Source organism: Dermochelys coriacea, chromosome 1 (assembly GCF_009764565.3).
Source record: "Dermochelys coriacea isolate rDerCor1 chromosome 1, rDerCor1.pri.v4, whole genome shotgun sequence".
NCBI lineage: Eukaryota > Metazoa > Chordata > Testudines > Dermochelyidae > Dermochelys > Dermochelys coriacea.
The window spans coordinates 34,736,865-34,757,274 of record NC_050068.2 but is presented as its reverse complement, the minus strand read 5'-3'; the positions used below and the strand labels follow the sequence as shown (position 1 = coordinate 34,757,274).

Below are 20,410 nucleotides of genomic sequence, written 5' to 3'. Positions count from 1 at the left end.
GCAGCCAATGTGATCTGTGGGGGCACAGCGGAGCGTGGAGACCCCCTGCCGGAGGGTGGGGGTGTGTGTGCTGGTTGCTTTGGGAGCCGCACCACCCAAGATAAGCACAGCTCCCCTGTCCCCCTCCTGCACCCCAACCCCCTTCCCCAGCCCAGAGCCCGCACCCAGCACCCTCTCCTGCACTGCAACTCCCTGCCCCAATCAAGGTACCTCACTTTATTTTCATTTACTTCCCATTACTTATAGGAGGAGGATGAAGAAAAAAAGAATGAAAAATGGGGAGGGGGGGGGAAATAAGAGAAAATGTTCTTTTTCTTGGCTGGGTCCTGACAGGGGGCGGGGAATGAAAATGAAGCTGTGCACAGGGCCTGACTAACTCTAAATCTGCCATTGCTTGGATAACTGTATGTCAGACGCTAGGGGTCACTAAAAAAAAACAAAAACAGACATTAGCAGCTATGCCTTTGGGGACCCGATGACAGTGTAACTTGCACAGATTGTACTCTGGTGTTCTGTTGCTTCACTGATCTGAGTGAAATTGCTTTTGATTTAGGGACTGATCCAATGCGCAGTCATTGGGATCCCTTCCATTGGATTTAATCAGCACTGGATCAGCTCCTTTCACCACTTGGAAGGGAAGAATCTGGTCTCATGGGCAGGCCAGTAGTTTGCTTTCATTGCATTGGTGCCTGCTGGTCTTTCAATGGAGTTTCATTGACAGAGAGGGTAATTTTATCTTCTATTGTTTGAAGAACATCCAATTTAGGATTTTCAATAAAAATTGTTTAGGGTTCCAATCTACAGGGCAGGAGCCAGGGTTTCAATTCTAACAGTTTTGACCAAGTACTGTAGCAGATTGCTCCCACCATCCTTTTTACCCCCAGCATCTCATGTGTATTTATTAATCAGACAACAATCCTGGCACTGAAACACTCCACTAGCATAGCAGAAATGAAAGCTCTAATGAGAAGTAATAATAATCATTAATAACAATAATAATCAATAATATTTTGGCACTGTTATGGTTCCTTCCATCCAAGGATCTCAAAGCCCTTCACAAATATGCAAGTAAAAAGAACCATATGTATCTCATATGGTCCTGACTTTCACAGCAAAAATCAACCACAATGTAGTCATTCTTTATGCTGTTTCAGATGGCATTCCTAATTATCAGAAAACAACGCAAGCTCTGTCAATATTATAAGAACGTTTGTTGTTTTATTCTTTTTGGTGGGTACAAAAACCACAGTTTTTTTACACACAACAAGATTATAAATAATATTTGTAACATGAGTGACCCGTAGTCTCTTTTGATTCTACACTGCAGACTGATGATGTATGCTAAACATTTTTTTTGTTTTTCTTGTAGTTAGACAGATGCAAATCTGTGGAACACGGAATGATGTAACAGAATGAAGGTAACAGCAAACAAGAGGACGACCAACAACTTTTATAAAAAAAGTCTCTGAATTTTGTTACAGTGATGGCATTTTATATCAATTATTGCAATGAATTGTTCCCTAAGATGGTTAGAAAAAAGAATTGTGTTGTCCTCTACCGAATTTACATCAGTTAAAAAGCAAGCATGTTTCAATATTCCTCTTTTTTCAAAGAAAATGTAAATAATTTCTTTATTTTTTCACAGGATTTACATATTTATTATTTTCTTATCACAGTTTAGTGATTCGTTTCCACAGCTGGATATTCTTCCATTGTATATATTGATGTTCTGGAGACACAGGTTAGCATGTTCATTGACTTCTATAGCTATTTTCCCCACTTTATCAAGATAAAGACCAAAATGTTGTCCTTTCTGAGCATGTTCTTCACAGTTTGATGCGCTAATTGGCAAGTCTTATTAGTTTTAAGTCCACTCAAGTGAAATTTGTTGCTGTTAATATACCCATCCCAGCCCACCTCCCCCCAACAAAACTAAATTATGAATTTTCCTGATATAAAATCTGAGTTTGGGTTTCCGAGCTGAGCTCATGCACACTTTGTTGCTGATGATATCTGGCGCATTTGGACGTACTTTCCAATTCTCAGCCCAAATATTAGTTCATCAATGACACTCCCATGTCGTTACAGTCTGTGCTGTGTTCCCATCAGTCACCAACACAGTTTAAATAAGGCACTCAATTTTTTTTTTGGTTTTTATGGTAGATCCGATGCAATTACAGCCAATCCTGAACTTTGTCTAATTGCAGTTCCAGTGTGCACGGCCTTTGGGCAGTCGGGAGTTAATACACGACCGTTTTCTCCTACACTCCCTGTGATGGATAATCTGGCTTTGTTTCTTATGGCTTCAGAAAAGGTCAGCTAGGATGCAGGAAAAAGGAAAAGAGAAGAAAGTGTTACAATATTTCTGTTCCTCAATAAGGTAGAACACAACAAACACCAAAATATCAAGTTTTAGACATCTGCATTTTTTTTCATATATATATATATATATATTTATATATATAATATATATATATATAAAGTGCATTTAACTATACTGGGGAAAGAAAATAAAAATAAAAATCAGACGAGAGATTCTGCTGTTAAAATTGTGTAAAAGGCAAATCCTATGGACAAAGTATAAAATTCCAGTTTGCTCAGCTGATTAGTATAAGGGCTACCTTAATCTAAAGTGCTTCACACTACACTGATATTCTGCAGCAATCCGAGAAATAATACTCTTTATAGCCGGGGCCTGACAGGCACTTTTTCACATGACTAAAATTATTTATTTGAATAAATGTTTGCAGGATTAGGCCCTAAACTCTGATTAGCAATAAACAACTAAAAATTATAAATAAAAATTGCTCATAAATTACTTTATAAATGTGGAAACTCTCATTTGGAAAATTTAATCCACTGTTCAAACCTAAAGAAATGTATGGCTTCTATTTGTAAAAAAAAAATATTTACTAGTTTCAAATCACAGAGAGCTCTCCATAAATCTCATTTGCTAAACACTTGGCTATAAGCAGAGCTGATCAGGAATTTTCCATTGACTTTTTTTTGACTGAAATTGCTGTTTCCAGAAAAGCAACATTTTCCACTGGAAAATTTCAATTTTGCCAACATTTTTTAAAAATATCCTCCGGGAAAGTCAGAACTAAATAGTGTGTGTGGGATCAGGTTGACCCAAACTGAAACATTTTGGTTTGTTGAACTTAATTAGGTCAGTATGACATTAATTTGTTCCCAGCTGAGCTGCCTGGGTACCTCATAGGAATTGTAGTTGGATGCTTCACACCCCCGTTCTCTTCTATTGGTTAGGATCCCTGGCTGAATTACAATTCCCATGATATACTATGGTCTCCCCTTGAGCTGAACCAGCCTGGTGCACCATGAAATTCCCATGACCTTGGTGCATAATGGCAGATGTAGTCAACCCAGAGAGGAGAATGAAGGCAGGAGAAGGGCTGGCCTTGGGGAAAATGGCACCCTAGGTGAACTTGTATTTTGTCCCCCCATTACTCCTAGCCCCCATGGGCTCCCCAGGCTCCCCACCCCCCATTCACCCCAATCCCTACACTGTGCCCCCTTCACTCCTAATCCCTGTACCCCACTCCTGCGCTCACATAAAGGGAAACTGACCTGGATGCACGGAGCAGCGGGCATTGCTGCTTGCCCCGCCCTTAGAACTACTGTTTCTCCGCGCACCCCTAAGAGGGTACAAGGGGGGAGCAAGGACTGGCTTTAGGGTTCCCTGCATCCAAGTCACTTTCCCAACCTGGGCTGTGTAAGGGGCAGGCAGCAGCTCTTGAAACTCGCCTCACAGCCCAGCCCAGGTAGGGAAAGTGACATGGATGCACAGAGTGCTTGGTATTGCACCTCGCTCCCCCCCTCACAGCCCACTATGGGGGTGTGGAGGAATGTTGGGTTGGGAGCAGTATCTGGGTGTCACTGCTTCCCCCTGACCACCACATTCCTCCACTCGGAGGAAGCAGGGAGCAATCTGGGCGCTCCCCCACCAGTGCTCTTCTGCCACCCGGGAGCAGTTTCTGACACTACGCTAGCAGCGCACGCCTCTGTGCTGCTGCACGGCACCCCTGGGCAGTCACCCAGGTGGGCCATCCCTAAGGCTGGCCCTGGGCAGGAGGCACCCAAACTACAACAGTTCTAAACAAATTTTGAAATATTAGAATTGTTCAAGAGACGGAAATTCTAATTTTTGACCAGCTCTATCTATAACACAGACAAGTGACCCATGAAGTGTGGGGACAAAGATAAAATCAGAGACATACTGGAAAATTAGAGGAACAGAAGGGGGAAACACTCATATTGGAAAAATGGCTAAAACAGATTTTTACAAAAAGGAAATGAACTATGGTATTTTCCTGCATTTTATTTGCTATTATTGCTGTTATGAGCTTTGTCCCACCTAGGCCAGCTTCTCCTTCTGCCTGAGCCAGCAGTGAAGTCCTAAGCCTGTGTTTGATATATATGTACATGAGAGGGAGAGAGAGAAAGACTGTCAAAGAAGAATCTCCAATTGTACAACCACTACAGTGTCACCATAATGAGCATAGAAGTAAAAGCACCATCCCCAATCAATTACCCTAACAAACCTAGATAATGTAACACCCTTGTAGTCTACCTAACTCAGGAACAGACCTCAGCAAACAGAAGAGCTTTATATCATTCCCTAAAGACCAAAAATCTGTGCTGTGGTGAAACCATTTTTAGGACAGTCAGTTACAGCGTCCAAGACCCGTCTCTGAAAGAACAGTGGCTCCAGTCCCACAGCATTCAGATCCAGGGATAGTTAACAAAAACACCTTGGTCTATGACAGCTGTAGTATATACAGAGAGAAATGGTCTCTTAGGTACATGGAACCCCAAATCATACATAGTTTTATGATAGGGTGACCACATAGCAACTGTGAAAAAACTGGACAGGGGTGGGGGGTTATAGGTGCCTATATAAGAAAAAGTCCCCAAAAACAGGACTGTCCCTTTAAAAATGGGACATCTGGTCACCCTACTTTATGTAGTATCAACAACTTGAATTGCACCAAGAAGCAAATAGGAAGCTTGCAGCTTGCAGAGCACTAGTATAAAGTAAGGTGGTATAATTTAGCTCATAGTGCTAAATTAATGGGCTGTATATTCGGCACTAGTGGAAGCTTCTAGGTGGTCCTTTAAGGTAGCCCCAAGTAGAGTACATTACAGTAGTCCACTCTGGAAGTGACAAAGATTTGGAGAAATGGGGAGGTCCAGTCTAAAATAAAACATTCTCTAGGCCAATTGCAAGAAAAAAAAACTACTTTTTTTTCTTCATCACTTTCCACTGATGATATCTGGAATTTTTGGAGCTGGTGAGGTCCAAAATAAGCCCTAGATTTCAAATCTCTTTGACAAACAGAGTACATATTTCTCAAAAGAGTGAGCTGGCATAATTCTTGACAAGTTTCCAGAAACATCTCCCTATCCACCAGAATCACCTCTATCTTGTTTGGATTGAACTTCAGCCAGTTTTCCAATCCAGGACCCTACCATGGTCATGCACCAGGGAAGCAGAGAGACTGAACAATCCAGGGATAAAGAAAAAAGACATAAGGGCCACCTTCATATTTTACATGTACCAACGATTTTGTGGCCCAAACCATCTCACTGTTTTTTCTAGCCCTTCACATACACTTTGAACAGGAAGGATGACAAAATAGAACCCAGTGGATTCCTAGGCCAGAGAACCCTTGGGGATGATAAGCAATTTCCCAGATGGAATGGAAGAACAAAGCTTCTGAAAAAAAGTGTCCTTTCCCAGTAGACACCAAAGATGGATGGACAACTCCTCATGGGAAACAGCTGAGATAGCTAATAAAATCAGTATGGTAGGTGATATTTGTTCATCACCATGAGGAGACCATTGAGCAAGGAAACTAGTGCAGTTTCTGAATCATCTCATAGTTAAAAACACAAGTACAGTGAAGGGCTAATCCTATCTTGATTTTGTTGTCACAAATTCAACATCATGGCTTGACTACAGAAACAATTAGGAGGAAAAGTCGGGCTGTGAGGGAAAAAGCCCCGATAATTATTGTAGCAAAAGTAGTAAAAAAAAATATAAAAAACATGAACAGTAAGTAAGAAGACAGCAGTTAAATCCAGAGACTGTGTGTCTGAAAGTCTCTAAGGTGTTGACCCTACAAGGTATTGTGTCTCCTGTGAGTTGCTGAGTGCCCTACTCCCATTGACTTATATGGAAGTTGACAACATTCAGCATCTTGCAGCGTCGGACCTTTAATATGGGGTGGATATTTTATTCCATTCGGGTTCTTACGCAGCCCTGTCTACTCGTAGTATCTGGGCAATATGGTTATTTCCTTTCCAAAAATATTAAAGGCAAATTGTGCACCCAATTTTCTAATTTGAACACGAAACTGAAAATGTAAAGTGCAAAATCAATGCAATAAAGATGCTGCTAAAAGTTGCCTATGGCCTGCTGTAGCATTTGGCCACTTGCATAATAAGTGATTAGATTAACCAGAAGTATGGGGTTAGGGAGAGAGAGAGAGAAAGCAAGAGAGGCACTTGAACCAGATCTTCAGGACATTCACAGGTTGACAGCCCACTAAGGAAGAGATGATGGGAAGGAAGAGTTGAAAATTATATTTCTTCCCTCCTAACCCCACCCCCTCAATTTCTATTTGGCGAGCAACAACTTGGAGCTTGAGATACATCCCTTCCACCTGCACCCTCACAAGTACCCTGATGTCAATAACCCTTGACACGAGGGAGCTATTTGTATTGTCATACTCGCAGCATCCAGGAGTTAGTACAAAATACAGATAAGTACATAAGATGCCAATAAACACCAAAGAGTATAAAAATGTAAATTCTAAGGGGCTGGATCTTCACATGACTTTATGCCCATATAGGGAAGTTAGGGCTAGAAAAAGTTACTCCAACCCCATTAGTCCCTTACAAGGGCAACTGGGTTTCCTTGGCTCCAGGTGTGGAGGGGTAAGAGACTCAATGTGCCGGGTCTCTTTTATAGCTCGGGGTGGGGAAGGTGGAACACTGATTCCACCCTACCCCCTGTGTGCCCACCAGTGCAGGTAGCTGATGTCTCCAGGGTGGCAGTTTGGTGCTGGTATAAGCCAGTAGAAAATTAATGCCCAGGGGAGCTGCCGCGGAGAAGCAAGGGAATTGTGGGTCCTAAACCAAAGTTCCCTCCTTGTGCTGCCCCTGCAGTGGCACAGCAACACGTCGCCTCTTACCAATGGCTGTGTTCCAGAGACACAATCTAGCCCTACATATTCAGACTCACTAGCTCAGACTTAAAGTGGTGTAAGATCTTCCCCCCTTTTTAATTCAGATATTTTAGAACAGTCACAATTTAGATATTTTAGATTGATTTAAAAACAGAAATGCCTTGGGTTTTCATGCAGGCATTTACCGCATATATCTTCCACGGAGGGTTTGTTTTTTAATATATTGGCAGACCATAATCCTAATATGATCTAATTATGTTTGGTTAAATGAGCACAGCTGAGGCTCTGAAATGAATAGTGAACATGTGTATCACTGCTCTTTCTGGGAGAGAATCTGAGCCGGGAAAATGTGTGAAATCATAGTCATAGGCTGTAAGCTGCTAACACTTAACAGACATTCTCATTAGGAATGTGTAGTTAGGGGATGGAATAATAATATTTTACCAAGGAGTTCATTGATCTCAACTAGCCTCAATGGTCTTCTAGGTATAAACATATTCTGTTTGAGAAATGTTTAAAATACATATTAACTTGATAAAAATTCTTTGGCAAGTATTATATTAAATATCCTGAGCAGAATAAGCTAGTTGAAAAAAATTGAAACTATGAGGGTGTTTTTCATAGGGTTGAAAAAGTTTTTCATTTTAGGGGCATTTAACATAGTTTAAGTAGCTAAACATTATTGAAATCATTATCAAAAGGTTAGCAAAATTAATTTATGGGAACCCAGATTTTCAGTAAATGAGAAAATAAATGCTAATGTTTCAATAACACTTTCAATAAAAAATAAAAATGATAAAACTATTGTAAAAAATTTCTAAAAAATCTAAATACTTGGAAAAAATGGTGACATTCATTTTTGAAAAAAGAACATTTTCAACTATGAAGAAATTTCTTTCAAAAAAATTTGATGATTTCTAATTCTGGTTTTGTTTGTTTAGGGGGAAAAAGGGAAAACAAGGATTTAAATAAATTCTGTCAGTGGAGTAGTCATAATGCCTGTTGCATTATCCTGCCATATTGCACATGCTAAGTGACTTTAGGTCAGGTCAGTATTTGGGTGGGAACTGGGATTTTTTAAGAATACATTTTGGGTGCATCCTGCTTTGTGAGTTTGATTAGCAATATGTGATTACTCCTGCATGGTGTACTATTGTGTTAAGTAACAACAATACACTTAATGGTGTGTAACTTCACCTATAACTCCCTGAAATGAATGTTCATTATTACCATTTTAAAAAGAACTAACAATTGCATATTTTATTATTAATTATTAATATTATTATATAGTCTTTGCTTACCTATTTGACATGCATACCCTTGTTCCCTGCAATAGCTTGAGAACATGCTCAGTGTTGGGCAAACCACTCAGGAACTGCAGGGGTAAAAAGCTTTTCATCTGCATTTTGTCTAATTACATTCACAACATGATTTTTTTAAAACCTTTGGTTCTGGGAATTGGCATTGAGCCTTGTACAGTTTTTGATGTTGACATCTGGAAATCCTAACTCCTGGTGTCTTAGGGTTAATGAACATTACCTTAAACAGCTGGGGTCACCTTGGCATCTACTACTTAGCCTTCTGATCTAACAGCAGCTGTTAATGTTGGACACAGTGGTTTTGCCACATTGAAGTAACCTGGACAGTCAAATCTAGGCTAGATTGTTATCAACATTCAGATTTGTGTTAAGGGATTGATCTCCTTTCTGTGTTTATGGATTAATGTTCATGACTCACATTCTCACTAATGAGAGTTAGGTGCATAAATCACTTTTGTGTCATTGGGAAACTAGGCCCCTGTTATGATTAAAATATAGCCAGGAAATACCTGCGTGTATATAGAATAATAAATAGGAACACTAAGAAATCTACAAACAAATGTTATTCTTGGAAAAGCTTCCCAATCAATGTATGCCAAGTCCCCCCCCACCTTCTTGAAAACACCCCTGAGAACCCACCTATTCCTTGAAGCGTTCCAGCTATAATGACCATACATCATTCTGTGTTCATTCTGTGTTTGTTCTGTATTGTATTGTTCTGTATTGTACAGGCTGTGCCTTTAGATTGTAAGCTCTTCGGGACAGGGAACTGTTATTTGTTTGGCACATATTCACCTATTATATAGCGCCATGCACTCCAGCGCTATATAAGTAATAAATAAAAATAATAATAATTTTATCTACAATTCTTTCCTTTTAAATCTTTCTAGGTGGCAAAATAAAATTTCAGTTCCAAATCTATTTCTCACACCCCTTTACATAAGTTCCATACTCATCTCGGTTCTATGATTCCAGAAGAATCTAGCTTAGAACATTTTGTCAAAATTGAAATAATCTGGTTTGCTAATGGAATGGGACTGAGAATTCTAGACTGCAACAACTAGGAGGCAGCAATCCTACCTGCATATTATTTTATAAAGCATCTAGTATACCTTGGACACTATATAATAATAATAATAATATTAATATTAATAATATACAAGTTCCATTTGTTATTATATGCCATTTAAAAAGGATTTAGTGCTGCTCTCAGGAGTAGTTAGATAGCCAGGTTCACACTGCAGAGACCAGCTCTTTCACTATATCAGTAAACCACCCACGCACACCTACTTCATCGTGCTATATCATAATAGGTTAAATACCATTAACATTTCAGTCACTGAAATCACTACATTTACATCTAAAAGGTATTGCTCTCAGCAGGATAAAGGGGTAGTCGGTCTTAGTCTGCTGAAAAGTGATGTGAAACTCCATTAACAATATTGGCATTATTTATAGTTATTGCAGTAGGACAAGGGTTGACCCAAGGCAGGATTTACTAAACAAATGCCATGCTGAAATAGCATCCAATTCTTCATCAAGGGAGAGGGGTGGAGGGTAGGGGAAAAAGATTAATCACATTTAGAATCGTATCACAGTGCTTCCTTTCCCTAAAGCTTTGACTATGGCTTACTGAGGTGCTGCCTAACCCAAAACTTGATTATAATCCCTATAAAAAGCTACAAGTGGGGCTAATAAATAGTAATTCAATAATAATAAAAGCCCTCAGAAAAATAGGCCAGCCAAATAACCCAAACAAGCTGCGGCTCTCTCTACAGAAGGACTCTATTTTTGCATTAGTATCTAAAATGTCAAATAGCTGTAATGTCCCAACTGATACAGTAAGACCAAACTGTTTTTTTAAAAAGAGATGTTCTTTACATATTAAAAAAGCCTTTGCAATGCAGATGTCTATTAGCAACATAGAGTAGTATACTGTACATCTGCAGCCAAAAAAACGGAACCACTTTGCACTGAAGTTTTCCAAAATATAAAGCTCTGTTGAGAAGCAAGCATTACCACCACCGGACAGACAGATCACGACACTGCATTACAAGATGCATCACCCACTCACTGTAGTGGGCCCTAAGTCCTACCCCTAAATTTTAACACTTTCGGTTCCATATACGTTGTAACCTTCTCTATATGTTGCTAAATTCTGGGTATTCTGCGAGGAAGTTGGATTAAAAGTCTGTGCACTCTTTGCCACCTTCATTCGCTTCGCCTCTGCCCTGGACTTGTAACAGAACTCTATCAAAGCCACCAGCATGGCCAAGCCCAAGCCTCCAACCAGAATGTAGAAGACTCCAGCAACGTTGCTGAGACTCAAGGCACTCGTCTTGTCCTGAGGAAACAGAATCGGTAGAGTTAACCACTGATGTCAGACAGTGGGAGCTCAAAAGCTATATATCATACACTGAAAATATACATAGAAGAGGTTTAATTGAAATTAACTGACAGTCATTTACACACTTCTTCACAAAAATCGACCTATCTGAATTTATAAAATATATATTAAGTGCCATTTCTTCCTGGCAAACATGGAAATCATTACTTGAGGATGTAATCAGTCACTCGCTAACAGCTGTAAAATGGTATTACCATTACTTATAACTTTAAACAATGATCTATCTACCTCTATTTAATGAAAATTTTAACAGCGATATGAAACTAGATTTATTTGATGGTCGTTTAAAAACTCTCCAATCCAAAAATCCATTTACATCAGATGGGACTCTGCATAATTTTATTAACACATAGTGTTCACTTTTGATATGCATAAATATGACGACTCAGCCAGCCTGGCTTTCAGCTAATTAAATACATACTTAAAGTATGTGACACTTAAGCTGTCTCTCTTAATTAAAGCAAAAACACATTTTCGTTAACATAAAATATATCCCATATTACCTTAGCCACTGCTGTTTATTTACTTTTACTTTATTTTGTATCTTTTTGGTATCATGGTAATGGACTATTAGGCTTTGTTACATAAAAAAATCTATTAATATAATTATTTAAAGATCAATTAATTTATGACTAGAAGTTAGTTCTAAGTATTTTAATCATTTAGAAAACAATACTTATCCCTTTTAGTGAAGTATTCTTAAGTAGGTGTTATTTTATATATGTTCCCCTTAGGGGGTTTAACATAGCAAATATCTATTGTATGTTTCAGTCTGTTTTTGGCAAAAATCTTAATGAGTCTGGTATTTTAGGGTTTGAAAATGATGTGCATAATTTTTCAGCACAAGTCTCTAGACTAAAGATTTATTCAAAATTGGACTTTTACGTACTACATTGTTTACATTAAGATATTTATAAAATTCTGTTTTATAAGCTAAAGTGGTTAACCTCTTGTAACTGCGTGAAAGTTTAATTCATCATGAACACTAAACACTACTTGTAGAAATGTTTAATTTAAAGATGCACTATTTGATGTAGGCTTAATGCCCTGGCAAGTAGAAGATAACACTAATGTTGAGGGAGACCTAGACATGAATCCAGGTTGTGACTGGCTGCTGGCATATGCTTGTACCCTAGAGGTGTGTTCTGCATCATTTCTCTTCCTTTAGCTAGTTTACTGTAGGCTTATGGTCTTGGATGCAATGGCCATTCTTCTCTGCTGTCAGGTCAGTTGTTGTCATGATGCTTGTGGTCAAGAAGAAGGAAGATTTTATTGAGGAGAAATGGTGGCCTAAAGTAAGTGCTAGGTGAAAGCCGCCTCAGCTGTTACACACACAGGGATAATGATAGTTATGTTTTTGCCCTAGTAGAGGCTTCATTGCTCTCGGTTGGTTTAAATTCCCTCCTCAGATTTCACTTGCCATGTAGTAAGAAACAAGGGGGCAAACTCATTTTCATTTAATTTTTCCCTCTGACCTTTAGGGGTCACTCTTGGTGCTATAAAGCAGCAACCAGTCAATGCCTCTCATATTCCTGTTTAGGCTATGGGCAAAGGTTGCGAGGTAGAAAGAGGAGCCTGGAGAAAACTGTTGAGATACCCATAGTTAGGGTGACTATATGTCCCGGTCTGGCCTGGACAGTCCCTTTTTTAAGCCCTGTCCCAGCTGTCCTAACTTTTTTGGCAAAACTGGGCATTTGTCCCATTTATTCTTGCCAACTGATCATCAGTTGCCATGAGCAAATTGAAGAAATGCCCAGTTTTGCCAAAAAAGTGGGGTGCAACCCCTAGCGGGGCATGGAAGAATGTATGGGGGGAGGAAACGCAATTGGCAATGCCAGCCCTGTGCTGGAGGAAGGGCTCGTGAGAGCGGCTCAGGCCAGGCCAGCCCCGCATGGGCTGGCAGCAGGGATCTTGGGCTGGCCCCATGTGCAATGGGTAGAGAGGGCCTCGGCCCTGCCCCGGGCAGTTGGGCGGCAGGGGACCCTCGGGCTGGCCCCGGGTGCAGGTGGGATGGACACCTCAAGCCAGCCGCGTACCATGTACCGTTTTCGCTTTGGGAAAATATGGTCACCTTACCCAGAATGATAAGGGAATACATGGCGGGGATTAACTGAGAGGGCTTTCAAGTGAGCAGAAGAATATCTGCTTCTGAAATCCTTCTTCCCGGGGAAGTGGAAGGGGAGGATGTACTCCCTAAGACTCTTTAATTTTTGGGCTTGCAGTGAGGTAAGGGGGTGCCTGGGATTTGAAACCCAGAGATGATATACTGGGAGTTTTAGGAAGCAGAGTACTAAAAGTTGAAGCCCTTTTACCCCAGAATTCATGTTAGCTCCACCCCTGTTCCTTGGAGCCCTTCTGCTATACAATGAGGCCAGGCTGTTGTGTTGAATGCCTGAGTGTTCACCTTCACAGAATATAAGCAAACAACTCAGCTAGGCCATCTCCCAAATAAGAAGGACAAATGGAGAAAGGAATAAATTGCACAGCAGTTAATGGAGAGGCTCTTCCCACATAGAGGAAAAATAATCCACCTTGAAGCTCTTCAATCACCCTTAAAAATATAGGAAGATGGGATGTGATTTACATTTCAAAAGGAAAGAAACAATGATTTTCTTTTTTACATCAACCTCATTTGAAAACTTGGAGGAGTAATAGTGCTTCTTTAAATTAAAGTGGGGGCACATGCCTATTTGAGGGAGGGTGGGGGAAGCATTTCTTTTCCAGATCCTTTAACGAGTGTTTACAGCTATTTATTTTATTTCCATGTCATTTTGTTCATTACTCCCTTTACTGCTTTGTGAACACAGTAGGTCCCGAACTGCAGCGACTGACCTTACTTCCAGAGTCCTTGGGTCCACATTCACCTTTATCGTACCACCATTTGTTTTTCAGCTTGTCTAAGACGCCTGCCTCACTGAGTTTCAAAACGGCAAGGTTTACAGGAGTTCTTCACGTGGAAAATAACATACATTATGTAATCGTCATTGCAAAGTGACAGAGCAGAGGCCACAGTGGGTGCTATGTCATGTACTGTAGGCCCAGGTTTAGAAACAGACATATCACTGGGACCTGCTCCATCGCTTTAGGTAACAGGCACATACTGCTGGGGAAGATTTTTAAATAAATAGTATGCAATTACTGTGAACCCAAAACTATTGGCTTGTCGGCATTAACAACATATTCTTCTGAGATTTAAAATGTCTTCAATACAATGAGATTGGATAGAAGACTTGCGTGTTCCTGGCTTTCAATTTATTTTTGTTTGTGTGTGTGTATACATACACATACACACACTCATAGAATACAACTTGGCCATAGCTATTTCATGTACTGCCTTCACAGTGATACAGATAAGTGAAATTTTAATTCTCATTAAGTTTGTTTACAGTATTAATTGGCACAACCCTATAAACATCTTTCATGCAGAAAACCTATTGACTTCAGCAGTAGTTCTGCATGCAGAGAACTTACAGGATGAGGTCCTAATGTTGTTAACCTCAGAATAAAGGGAAATGACTATCAAGCCTTAGTACATGTTTCCATACTCAATATCATTTGCACTGACCTGTTGATCCTGGAAAATAAAATCAGGGTTTTATTTAAATCTCACTTATTTAGTAAGTGTTTACAAGGGATCCAGTGAGGTAATAAATTATTGCTTGGAACCTGCTCTCCTAGTCAGGTTATTTGATTAAGACAATCCAACCAAGTTTAGTCTTCATACAAAACATAATCCATTGCATCAAAGTCATGAGCTGCTGTGGGGTTACACTGAAGTTACCAAAACTCCATTAAAAATCTCCAGTTTTTGTATTAATGCTCACCCTTCATGCCACTGGGGCAGTTTATCCTGAAAACAACTCAAATAACAATTGGTTATGAGAACTTTAATTTACCTTCCCTCTCAAAACATTGACTATCAAATTCTTAGTGACCTGCATATAGATATGTATTTATGTGCAGGTGTGTATGAATATACAATGTATACCAGAGAGGGAGGCAGACAACCTGAAACAATATATAATAGATGGGCTACTCTTAGATATTGGAAAATGATAGCACTGACATGTTCTGGTAACATCATACAATACAAAACTTGAGCTTGTGTGTTTAAGATATCACCCAATTCCTCTGATGGAACTCATTTCATATAACGTGCTACAACCCATAGTGTTTCTAAAATGATAATTTATAAATGCAAGATTTAAAATTGTATTAACTAAAACAACTGAAACATTAATTAGTTTAGTGACACTATGTCAAAATGAATGACACTATTAAAATAGTTATTTAAAAGAAAGAGGGGTTTAGTCACACTCAATTATGTTTCTGTAACTGATTTAACTATTTCTCAGAACTCTCATGAAGAAATATATTTAGATATTAAATAAATATAATTCAGGCTTCCAATGTTAGCTCTATGGATCTTGGCCTTTAATCCATATGGACTATCTTCAATACATTTCCATGTACTCTCTAATGATCTCTATAAGCAAATACAATACTTTGCCTGCTTTCAAATTCAACCCCACTAAATTCATACAGAATGCACTGATACTATTACAGAAAAAAGGTATATTGTTTGATCTTGTTCAGAATTTAAACTTACATTTTATTGTCAGACTTCCTGGCAGCAGGCTGTGCAGGTTGCAAGTAGAGTCAGAGACTATAATAGCTGAGAAAACTAAAATTAGTGGGTGGCAGTTTGGGATGCTGGCAAGCTGCCTCTTAATATGATCTCTGTTTGCTTCTGCTACAGGTGTGAAATAATTGCCATTATAATATGGCTTGGATAGCCACTGGCCAACACCACTAATGTTTTGGCTCAGTGCCCCATTTGAATCTTTCTATCCCCAGCCACATCACAGGATATACATAGAAGGGACATCCATGTTCTGTTGTCACTGTGAAAATCCAAAGCAACTTCACGGAAGTCAGTGGAGTTATTCCAGATTCAACTGGTTTAAGTGAGATGAAAATTAGGAGCTAGATGTTAATGAATTATGTATATGAACAGTCAAGAACAATGGCTACCTGTGTGTAGGGGGAGTCGATAGTAATTTCCCCACTCTTTTGTTTGATATTTCAGCACAAGTATTCAGAATTTAGGAACATAAAGCTGCCTAACACCTGCCACATTTTGAGTTTCTTTCTTCTTTCCCACCCACCCTTGATTCATCTGTATCATCTTTTCTGCTCCCATAGGCATTTTCTACATACGCAGTGCTTTGGCGGGAACTTTCAGGTTTTCTTTTCATTGAGAAAAAACAACTGATTTCATTATTTTTACTTTCTAATGGGAAAATTACATTTGCAACTTAACCAGCCTTCTTTATTAGGTAGCTGGTTGCAATGGGCAGGATAGAGGAAGAATTTCATTTTCTCCATAGCAGTACAGTCAGTGAGCTCTGTGTGAGAGGCCATGTTTCTGTGTTCTCTAGCACTACTCTTTCTATTCAGCCACTTGTCCTATCGATAGTCGACAGCAGCTAAGGCAACCTTGCCCTTAGATTCTTCCATCCAATGCATGTGGCTTCAATGGGAGTTTTGTGTGTGTGGATGAGACAGAATTTTTCCCTTTAGTTTTTATGTAAATAGCACCATCTTGAGCTTAAGCCCTTCCTAAGGCACATGACGAAATACTGTAGACACTTTGGGTGGAATTTAAAAAGGTTTGACGTTTTTAAATTGTATTTGTGTCCATCTTTAAATGAGCCACATGTGATATCATAGGTAGATATTAAAGTTAGGAAATAAAACTCAGATTTAAAAGTGATCTGAAAGTTTGAGTTTAAAAAACACATTCAAAATTAAATGGAACTTTAGAGGCTTGCAAAATTTCTATCAAAACCAGACTACAGTTACTATGTATTTTAGTTCTTCACCAAAATTCATAAAGAATAATGTTTTGGTTTTTGTTTTTAGGCACAATGAGAGTTAAGTGTCCAAATCCCATTGGCTTTCAATGGGAATTGAATATGTGCGACCCTTTGTTTCTTTGAAAATCTCTCCTTCAAGCCCTAGATTTTTCTAATCACACCTGTCAAACACTCAGATGCTACCAACCTTTCCCACATTGAGTAGAGACATATTTGGTAAATAGCTCCATTGATTTTAAGGGTGGCAGAATCTAGGTCAATATGATTTACGGCATATTAGAGAAGGGTAGTACAGAAACAAAATGGATAACTCATCTGGAATTAAATTTTCCACCAAGTTCAGTCCTGTATACTGTACATTATATTGCCAAATGATAATATGATTTTTTAAAAAAACATGGTTAGGGACTCAAGTTAAAAAAGTTGGTCCAGATCCTCTGTTAGTGTAAGATGGTGTAGTCTATTGAAGTCAATTTACATCAGCTGAAGATCTGACCCATTATTTAATGTTGGAGGTGGTATAAATCTTTCTACACCCAGCTTTGCACATGCAGTACTAGGAGCAAATTGTGCTCTAATTTACAGAAGTGTGAATCTGGAGTAACACAGCAGAATTTGTCCCATATTATCTAAATAGTCACACTGCATATACTGTGTATCGTAAGAATGTTAGATTTTGTAGTGAAGAAGAACCAAGTCTCCAGTCCAACAGTCAGAGTGAGACAATTTAAAGTCAGTGGCAGTGCTGTTTAAGTAAAGACTGGGGGATAGGGGCCAGGGAGAATAATATGCAGTTAAAGACATTCTTTATTTTTTATTTTACCAACTTCCCCACCTGGCTTTCCTGTCATTCTTTCCTGTTCCACCTTCACTCATTTACTGGTGCGAGGAACTATGTTCAAAAGGGTGAGGCCCTGACTTTTATGTTGGTAACATCACTGAAATTATAATGGCATAAAACTTGAATAATTGTGAAAAATGATCCTAATGTAATATCATACAACACTGCACTAATGGGCACATGCAGCACTAAGAGCTACAGCAGGGAGTGGTTCTAAAACCACTGCAAAATTTAAAAGAAGGGGATAATTGCTATGCAGTAGAAGCTCTGTCCTTACCCACTTGTGACTAAGCCTTTAATTACAGTCCATCCACTAAATGAAAGAAGGAGCATTGTATTAGCATGTGGGTGGCAAACAGAAGTAGAGAGCCAGTTTTATTGCTATTGTTCAATGTTTTCTCTTATTTTTGTAAAAAGAAATGGAAATTAAATGGCAAAACTATACACCGGACCCTCACTAGAATGTGCGTCTATATAGCACAAATTCGCATATAACGTGGTTGCGGATCCCAAATTTAATTACTTTAATTGGAATTCATTTTAATGGGGTCCCCACGTTAATACGGTACCACGCATGGATCCCAAATCTCGCGTTCTAGCGAGGGTATTTGAAGGAGTTTAATGTTATGATGTACACCTGAGGCAGCATGTGTTTAAGACTTGGGTTATTATTTTCAAAAGCACCTAAGTGCTATTTTCAAAAGTGACGTTAGCACTAAATCTTATTGAAAGTCAATATGAGCTATAAATTAGTGACATGGAGATCTTGAAGGGAACTGGTAACCACAGAACGCTAATGAACTATATTTCTGAATTACTGGAGACCTTTCCTTTACATAGCTGGGGTTAAAACAAAAATGGTGAGGGCTAGTACAGCAATACTATATACTAATCTTTAGTTTAAGAGCGCAGAATGGATCTAGGAGTTTGCAAGGGCCTGGTTTCACCAGATGCTAAACTCCTTCTGAAAGTTGCTGAGCAATTTAAATATGATTACAGTGTGTCTCTTGGCATGACCATGAAGGAATGCTTTGGGTTTAGGGTTGTGTGTGCCGGCTGGTTGGCTAAATATCAGCGGGCACAGATAAGTTTGGTTGTGTAGGCCTAGAGTACTGTATTGCTTTCAGGATGGGAGAGAGGTTGTTAATCTCATCAGGGAGAATGTAGAATACTGTAATCTAGAATTGGACTCAATCCAATCATTTTTTTTTAACTTTATACAAATCAAAAAAGGGACTCTGATTAAGGGCCTGACTCATGGACTTGAACTATTGTTTGTAGCAGTTAGCAGTACAGCAGACCATCATGTGGTACTGTTCTGTATGCTCTTCTAACTTGATCCTCTGACAGGAAAAAAAAGAAAAAAAAAAGAGAGAGAATATAAAAGCCTTACCCAGGGCCCAATGAAATCAATGAAAAGACTCCCACTGACATCAGTGGATCAGACCCTGTAAGATTATTAGTGGATCTGTAGCTTTACTTCAAAACAAGGAATTTTGTAGAAGATAAATGTCAATAAAACATTTATATCAAGCCAGTCAAGAGTTCAGGCATCTGTATTTTTTATAAAAACAGACGCTGCAGCTATGCAGCATTTATATATTACACCTCCCAGTGTTATCTATCCCTGATAATACTACCTTATCCACCATCCTTCCTACTGTGATGTAGCAGTCTCAACTTCTACACAGTCTCAACTTCTCTTACATTCTTTACACTCCCCTGTGCAATGTGTCCAGTTCTCATTGGGCATGCAGTTCCTGCACCTTACTTCATGAAGCTGCATTCCTAGCTTTCTCCTCCCCGTCTACTGTTTTTTCCTCCCCCTCCCCATGCAGTCACTTCCCACCCCACCCTTCATTCCCTATTCCCCTGCTGAGCCTTCTACACCAGGCCATCTCCATCTTCCCTCTGATATCCTAGGAATCCTGTTTTTCCCTCTGCTGGCTGCCCTCCTCTACCTCATTGCATGTGGTCCCTATCTACCAGGGTTATTAATAACAGAGGTTAAGAGTTCTAAGGCAGCTATCTCATTATGTTGATTTGAAACATTAAGCATAGTTTTGTGTTTTATATTTCAAACAGATAATAGAACCATAGAAACATAGGGTTAGAAGGCACCACAAAGATCATCTAGTTTAACCCCCCACCAAGATACAAGATTTGTTGTGTTTAAACCATCCCAGACAGATGGCTGTCCAACCTCCTTTTGAAAACCTCCAGTGAAGAAGCTTCCACAACCTCCTGAGGCAGTCTGTTCCATTGCCCTACTGTTCTTACAGTTAGGAAGTTTTTCCTTAGATTTTTTGGGATGATTCAGATACATTATAGGAAAAAAAATGTTCATTCACAAGGGTAGTATCACCTCCATGACATTTCTGTAATATATTCTATTATATACTATTTTTTAAAAAGCCCAACAGTGAAGTTTCACAGTGAGTGAAACTTCAGGCCAGTGGTAACTTGGATGGAGTATTATAAAAAAAAAGGGGGGGGGAATATGATAATTTTATGGCATATCAAATAGGCTTTCTTACAAAAAGTTATCTGCAGTTCAGTAAGTGCTAATGAACTTCACGTCCACATGCACTTTGGAGAAGAAACTAAAGACCACTTTTAAAACTGTAACCGGTGGCCAGCAGACCAGTGGGGAAAAAAAACTTGATAGAGCAGCAGGATGGAAGGCAAAGCACAGAGGACTAGGACACCAGATCTGAGTGAGTGCAGAGCGGCACAAGGAGTGGTCTCTGCAG

At 39.3% G+C, this 20,410-nt stretch overlaps 1 protein-coding gene across 8 annotated transcripts in view; it reads right to left on the bottom strand.

Annotated features, from left to right (window-relative positions):
• Nucleotides 1–1,200: 1,200 nt before the first annotated feature.
• The window catches only part of GRIA4 (glutamate ionotropic receptor AMPA type subunit 4), a 294,100-nt gene continuing 274,890 nt past the window's right edge, over nucleotides 1,201–20,410 (bottom strand). For 2 of the 8 annotated variants that reach the window (XM_043504201.1, XM_043504202.1), the window contains exons 14-15: nucleotides 10,740–10,874; nucleotides 1,221–2,319 (exon numbers count right to left, since the gene is read on the bottom strand). In XM_043504201.1, coding sequence (XP_043360136.1) covers nucleotides 2,155–2,319; nucleotides 10,740–10,874 — 300 coding nt within the window. In that variant the 3' untranslated portion in view covers nucleotides 1,221–2,154. Of the gene's footprint in view, nucleotides 2,320–9,169; nucleotides 9,354–10,626; nucleotides 10,875–13,769; nucleotides 13,885–20,410 lie in introns of those variants that run through there. The other 6 variants (XM_038408791.2, XM_038408832.2, XR_006277594.1 and 3 more) reach the window with 6 other exon arrangements.